We start from the raw sequence: 7,050 nt of genomic DNA on the forward strand, positions 1-7,050 counted from the left end.
GGAGTCCAGGCCCCTAGCCCCTCCTCCCTCGGACCCAGGAGTCCAGGACGCCCCCTCCCTGGGCCCCCACCCCACTGGGCTCTTCTCTCTTAGGTCGCAGCAGGATGTCGGACACCGAGGAGCAGGAATATGAGGAGTGAGTGGGGCGCTGGGCGCGGTTGGGGTGTGCAGTGCTGGAGGGGCTGTCCCAGCGCAGGTCTAACTCTCCCTCCCTCCTCTCTCCCCACACCCGTCCGCAGGGAGCAGCCGGAAGGTGAGTGGGGAGTGGGCCGGCCCTGGGATGGGGACCCCCACAGGAGCTCTTGGGACTGGAGGCGAGGCTGCGGCCCCGTGGCCGGAAGGGGGCGACTCAGCTCTGGGGTGCTCGCCCGCCCCCTCGGGTCTGGAGGGTCTCCCCGCACCGCCAGGGGGAATGTGCCCGTCGCGGCCGAGGCCAGAGGGACCCCAGGTCCAGCTGGGACTGGAGCCCCGGTCTCTGGCTGCTCCGCATCCCTCCCCGAGCTCCTAACGCCCTCTCTTCTGTGCCCCATCTCCAGAGGAGGCGGCGGCGGAGGAGGAGGAGGAAGGTGAGGTCCCGGACCCCGCAGGTCTGGAGGGGGGTGGGGCGCGGGCGGAGGGGGCGGCACGGGGCTCCCGCCCGCCTCGGCTCCCGGCCCTCTAACCGCCTCTCCCGTGTCTCCCTCTCTCCCCGCGCCCGGGCGTGGCCGCTCCCCGCTCGCTCCCCAAACCCTCGCTGCTCTTCCCGCCCCTCCCCAGCCCCCGAGGAGCCGGAGCCAGCGGCAGAGCCAGGTAACCGCGGCTGCTTCGCTTCCCGAGGCCGATGTCGGGGCCCGGGGGAACCCCGATATCCTCGGGCCCCGCCCCCCTGCCCTTCCCGCCCCGCCCCCAGGCCGGTCCTTTAAGCCCCTGAGAGCCCCTGCGCCCTCTCGGGGCCGGGAAGGGAAATGGCCCCGCAGTGGCTTTAACCCTTTCCCTTCCTTCTTAAAGGGACCGACACCCAAGCCTTCTTCCCCAGTCTGGGTGAATCTTTATAGAAGGGTTGGATGTTTGCAGAGAGACACCACCCCGTCCCCCCTCATCTTCGCCTCCGACCCTGTCATTTTCTCTCCCATATACATTCAAAGGTTGGGGCTTGGAATTTAGGATTGCAGAGGAGACTAGCGCTGGGAAGCAGGGTCCCCAAGATGCGGGGGTGGGAGTTGGGGAGCGGGGGAGAGGGACTCGAGCTGGGTAGAGAGCTCTGGGGTCACTGAATGAAAGGAGAGGTTGGGCCCCGCTGCACCTCTTGGTTCGAATGGAGGAGGGCAGGGGCTCTGGCCATATAAATAGAGAAGGGTCTGGGAGTTTGCACTCCTGGGTGTGCAGACAGCAGGGGTGGGGGAGTCCCCACACCAGTTCTGAATGTATATCTGATGCGTGTGACCCTCTTCCTCCTTCACAGCCACCCTGGCTTTCTTTCCCTCTTTTCTTCTCCCCATGCCCCTCCTCCGGAACTAGACTCCAGAGTCCTGCCTTGGGCTCCTGGGGGCCGAGGCTTGGGGGTCCCTCCCCAGGGTGTGTCAGGCCTAGCCCCTCCCCTCTAAACTCTCACTAATTATCTCTTTGTATCCCTCACCACCAACAGAAGAGGAGCGCCCCAAACCAAGGTGAGATCCTACAGGGTGGGGGTCTCCAGTCATACATCTTTTTTTTTTTTTTTTTTTTTTTTTTTTTTGGGACGGAGTTTTGCTCTTGTTACCCAGGCTGGAGTGCAATGGCGCGATCTCGGCTCACCGCAACCTCCGCCTCCTGGGTTCAGGCAATTCTCCTGCCTCAGCCTCCTGAGTAGCTGGGATTACAGGCACGCGCCACCATGCCCAGCTAATTTTTTGTATTTTTAGTAGAGACGGGGTTTCACCGTGTTGACCAGGATGGTCTCCATCTCTTGACCTCGTGATCCACCCGCCTCGGCCTCCCAAAGTGCTGGGATTACAGGCTTGAGCCACCGCGCCCGGCTCCAGTCATACATCTTTCTAAAATATTCCCTTTACCCCCCAGAATAGGGTACGAGAAAGGCAGAGATGGAGGGAGGAGATTGAGACAGCAGTCAACATTTCTCCTCCCCCTTCCCCTCTCCCCCCTACTCCCTCCTCCTCTTTTCTCTCCCCCTTCTCCCTCCTCCTCCTCCTCTTCTTTCTCCTGCTCTTCCTCCTCCTATTCCTCTTCCTCCTCCTCGTCGTCTTCCTCCTCCTCTTATTCTTTCACTACTTCTTCTTCCTCTCTTTTTTAGAGACAGGGTCTCCACTCTGTTACCCAGGCTGGAGTGCAGTGACCCAGCCCTGGTGCACTGCTGGATGTCTTGGGCTCAAGCAATCCTCGCACCTCAGCCTCCCAAGTAGCTGGGACCACAGGCATGTGCCACCACACCTGCCTATTTATTTTTCTTTTTGTAGAGATGAGATTTTGCTATGTTGCCCAGGCTGGTCTCGAACTCCTAACCTGAAGCAATCCTCCCACCTCAGCCTCCCAGAGTGATGGAATTATAGGCACAAGCCACCATGCCCAGCCAGTCTCTTTCCTCCTTCCACCCAGTAGTCCCTCTTCCCCTCGAGCCTCTACCGCCACCCCAGCCTCCTCTCTGACCTCCCTGCCTCCAGCTTGTGGCTCATCCTCCATGACTCCAGAGAGCTAACCCCGCCCCTGCTGTGCTCAGAATCTTTCCTTAACTCCCCACTACCCTTAAGACGAAGTCAAAGCCACTAGCCTCGCATTCGAAGCCTTCCCCATCTGACCCCAGCAGACCTCTCCAGCATCGCCCTTCCCCAGTGACAGACAGACAGCATTTCATGGTCCCCTAGCTATGCGTTGTGCTTTCATACCCCTGAGCCTTTGCACACACTGTGCCCTCTGCCTGCGCAGTGGCAGGTGGGAGGATTGCTTGAGGATGGGAGGTTAAGATGAGCCTGAGCAACAAAATGAGAAGCCCCCCAACATCTCTACAAAAAATTTTTAAAATTAGCCGGCCATGATGGCACACACCTGTGATTCCAGCTACTCAGGAGGCTGAGGAAGGATTGTTTGAGCCCAGGATTTGGAGGCTGCAGTGAGCTATGATTGCACCACTCTATTCCAGCCCTGGGCAACAGAGCAAGACTCTGTCTCTGAAAAATAAATGAAAATAAGAGAATGGGGCCAGGCTCAGTGCTCACGCCTGTAATCCCAGCACTTTGGGAGGCCAAGGCGGGTGGATCACGTGAGGTCAGGAATTTGAGACCAGCCTGGCTAACATGGTGAAACTCTGTTTCTACTAAAAATACAAAAAATTAGCTGGGCATGGTGGTGTGTGCCTGTAATCCCAGATAGTCAGGAGGTAGAGGCAGGAGAATTGCTTGAACCTGGGAGGCGGAGGTTGCAGTGAGCTGAGATCATGCCATTGCACTCCAGCCTGGGTAACAAGAGCGAAACTCCCTGTAAAAAGGAAAAAAAAAAAAAAAAGGAGAAAAGGAAAGCTCATTGGCAGCCCACGGGGGTGGGGGTGGGGGCCAGGAGATAGGGATGGATCAGCCAGAGGGGTGGGAGGCAAGCCTGTATTTATTCCTGTAAAATATAGTAATGGATATTTTATTCCCGCACATGATGCCCCGAAGGAGCTCATCAACTTCTCCAAGATGGAGGTGGCGGCCCCACTGTGCAGTGATTCCCCAGCCCAGAGACCCTTGGGGATTGTCCTCACCTCCTCCCTCCCCTTGTCCTGTCCCCTTCATCTTGGAATTGCTCTTTGCTGTCTCAGAGAGAATTCCAAGGGAATGGCAGGAAATCAGAGCTGAGCCTCAGAGCAGCACCACCTAATACAAATTGATAGAAAGCCACATATGTCACCTAAAATTGCTTCCTAAAGGCAGGGCGTGGTGGCCCACACCTATAGTCCCAGCACTCTGGGAGGCTAAGGCAAGAGGATCACTTGAGCTCAGCAGTTCAAGACAAGCCTGGACGACAGTGAAACGCCATCTCTACAAAGAAATTTAAAAATTAGCCTACTATGGTGGCATGCACCTGTAGTCCCAACGACTTGGGAGGCTGAGGTGGGAAGATCGCTTGAGCCCAGGAGGCAGAGGTTACAGTGAGCTGTGATTGTGCCTGGGTGACAGTGAGATCTTAAAAAAAACAAAAAGGGCCTGGCAGCCTGGCATGATGGCTCACCCCTGTAATCCCAGCACTTTGAGAGGCTGAGGCAGGCAGATCACTTGAGCACAGGAGTTGAGGCCAGCCTGGGCAACATGGTAGAACCCTGTCTCTACTGAAAATACAAAAATTAGCCAGGTGTGGTGGTGGTGGGCACCTGTAATCCTAGCTACTTGGGAGGCTGAGGCAGGAGAATTGCTTGAACCCGGAAGGCAGAGGTTGCATTGAGCTGAGATCATGCCACTGCACTCCAGCCTGGGTGACAGATCAAGACTCCATTTGAAAAAAAAAAAAAGAAAAAGAAAAAGAAAAAGTCTGGGCACGGTGGCTCAAGCTTGTAATCCCAGCACTTTGGGAGGCCTAGGCGGGTGGATCACCTGAAGTCAGGAGTTTGAGACCAGCCTGGCTGTGAGCCGGGATCATGCCACCAGCCTAGGCAACAGAGTGAGACTCCATCTCGTAAAAAAAAAAAAAAAAAGGCCAGGCACAGTGGCTCATGCCTATAATCCCAGCACTTTGGGAGGCTGAGGGGGGTGGATCACAAGGTCAAGAGATCAAGACCATCCTGGCCAACATAGTGAAACTCTGTCTCTACTAAAATACAAAAATTACCTGGGCATGGTGGTGCGCACCTGTAGTCCCAGCTATTCAGGAGGCTGAGGCAGGAGAATTGCTTGAAGCTGGCAGGCAGAGGTTGCAGTGAGCTGAGATTGCGCCACTGCACTCCAGCCTGGCACCTGGCAAAAGAGTGAGACTCTGTCTCAAAAAAAAAAAAAAATTCTAGTCACCTTTTTCAAAGCGTAAAACAGAAAATAACTCATAGCACATTGTTTTCAACTTGTTATATAAATTTTTATTATTCCAACATGTAATCAATATAAAACATGATTGGTGAGATATTTTGCCTTCTTTTGTGTTTCACTGATAACCCATCTCAGTTGGCACCCGCCACATTCAGGAGTGTTGCGGGGCTGGCGGCTGCCTTACTGGACAGCACATCCCGGAGGTGGGAGGTGGCTTGGGGAGGTCGGGCTACTCATGGTCTCTGTTTCTGTCCACTCAGCCGCCCCGTGGTGCCTCCTTTGATCCCACCAAAGATCCCAGAAGGGGAGCGCGTGGACTTCGATGTAAGTGACAGAGACCCCCTCCCCAGGTGCAGTTGCTAGTCCTTAAGGGGCCTTTGTGCCAATCATGAAAAGGTGCCGTGCAGGTACACGCCTGTAATCCCACCCAGCACGGTGGTAGGCTGAGGTGGGCAGATTACTTGAGGTCAGGAGTTCCAGACCAGCCTGGTCCATATGTTGAAACCCCATCTCTTGGCCGGGCGTGGTGGCTCAAGCCTGTAATCCCAGCACTTTGGGAGGCCGAGGTGGGTGGATCACGAGGTCAAGAGATCGAGACCATCCTGATCAACATGGTGAAACCCAGTCTCTACTAAAACTACAAAAAAAATTAGCTGGGCATGGTGGCGCGTGTCTGTAGTCCCAGCTACTCAGGAGGCTGAGGCAGGAGAATTGCCTGAACTCAGGAGGCGGAGGTTGCAGTGAGCCGAGATCGTGCCATTGCACTCCAGCCTGGGTAACAAGAGCGAAACTCCGTCTCAAAAAAAAAAAAAAAAAAAGGAAACCCCATCTCTACTAAAAATACAAAAATTAGCTGGGCATGGTGGCATGCACCGTCATCCCAGCAACTCAAGAGGCTAAGGCAGGAGAAACACTTGAACTTGGGAGGTGGAGGTTGCAGTGAGCCGAGATTGTGCCACTGCACTCCAGCCTGGGTGACGGGAGCAAAACTCCATCTGAAAAAACAAGGCACTGGTACCCACTCCCTTCTTTGGGAAGCCTGTCCTGTCCTTGGAGGAGCTGACTAGTGTCAAAACACGAGGTGTTGCTGCCACCTGCTGGACACCGTCCTGGGAAACGGTCCAGTTCATCCAGCATCGGGGAGGCGCTGGGAGGCTGCTGCCCTCTCCAGGTCTCCCAGGACAGGCTCCCCGTGTGTCCTGCAGGACATCCACCGCAAGCGCATGGAGAAAGACCTGCTGGAGCTGCAGACACTCATCGACGTGCATTTCGAGCAGCGGAAGAAGGAGGAAGAGGAGCTGATCGCCTTGAAAGAGCGCATTGTGAGTGGAGAGTCCGGGTTCCCGCCACTCTTCCTCACTCCCTGTGGATCCCTTACATCTTGGGAGAGGCAGAGAATCATTTTCCTTCTAGCATAGAACTGAGCCTGAGGCTTTTGGGAATTTATCCAAGCCAGCGGCCACACTCCAACCTGTTTATCTCCACTCTTAGCCTACTCTGGGGTGGGATGACTTGGGGAGACATGCCTGCACCCCCTTATTCTTCTCCATTTCCCAGGAGCGGCGCCGGTCGGAGAGGGCAGAGCAACAGCGCTTCAGAACTGAGAAGGAACGCGAGCGTCAGGCTAAGCTGGCGGTGGGTGCCTCCCCTGGCCTCTGGCTTGGGAGCCCAAATGTTACTTCTTCAGCTGCATGCCCCATTGTATTATTATTTATTTATTTATTTATTTATTTATATTATTGATTTATTTGGAGACAGGGTCTCGTGCTGTCACCCAGGCTGAAGTGCAGTGCCATGGTCCTAGCTCACTACAGCTAGGACCTCCCGGGCTCAAACGATCCTCCCACCTCAGCCTCCAGAGTCGCTAGGACTACAGGCACGCGCCACTCTGCCTGGCTAGTTTTTTTTTTTTTAAATTTTTTATGGAGACAGCATTTCACCATGTTGTCCAGGCTGGTCTTCAGCTCTTAAACTCAAGGAGTCCACCTGCGTTGGCCTCCCAAAGTGCTGGGATTACAGGCGTGAGCCACCACGCCTGTCCTGGATTCTCCTGGATTTTCTTTTTCTTTTTTTTTTTTTTTTTTTA

The 7,050-nt window shown here is 55.2% G+C and overlaps 1 protein-coding gene across 4 annotated transcripts in view; it reads left to right on the forward strand.

The window, feature by feature from the left end:
• Positions 1–7,050, forward strand: part of TNNT1 (troponin T1, slow skeletal type) — an 18,038-nt gene that overhangs the window by 2,035 nt on the left and 8,953 nt on the right. Inside the window, exons 2-9 of one of the 4 annotated variants that reach the window (XM_032263175.1) lie at positions 94–136; positions 240–253; positions 537–566; positions 757–789; positions 1,625–1,646; positions 5,225–5,288; positions 6,170–6,286; positions 6,522–6,599. In XM_032263175.1, the coding sequence (XP_032119066.1) occupies positions 105–136; positions 240–253; positions 537–566; positions 757–789; positions 1,625–1,646; positions 5,225–5,288; positions 6,170–6,286; positions 6,522–6,599 (390 nt within the window). In that variant the 5' untranslated portion in view covers positions 94–104. Of the gene's footprint in view, positions 1–90; positions 137–239; positions 254–536; positions 567–756; positions 790–1,624; positions 1,647–5,224; positions 5,289–6,169; positions 6,287–6,521; positions 6,600–7,050 lie in introns of all 4 variants that reach the window. The other 3 variants (XM_032263174.1, XM_032263176.1, XM_032263177.1) reach the window with 3 other exon arrangements.

The sequence above is a fragment of the Sapajus apella genome, unplaced genomic scaffold (genome assembly GCF_009761245.1).
Source record: "Sapajus apella isolate SASKATOON/1434 unplaced genomic scaffold, GSC_monkey_1.0 scaffold135, whole genome shotgun sequence".
NCBI classification, from domain to species: domain Eukaryota; kingdom Metazoa; phylum Chordata; class Mammalia; order Primates; family Cebidae; genus Sapajus; species Sapajus apella.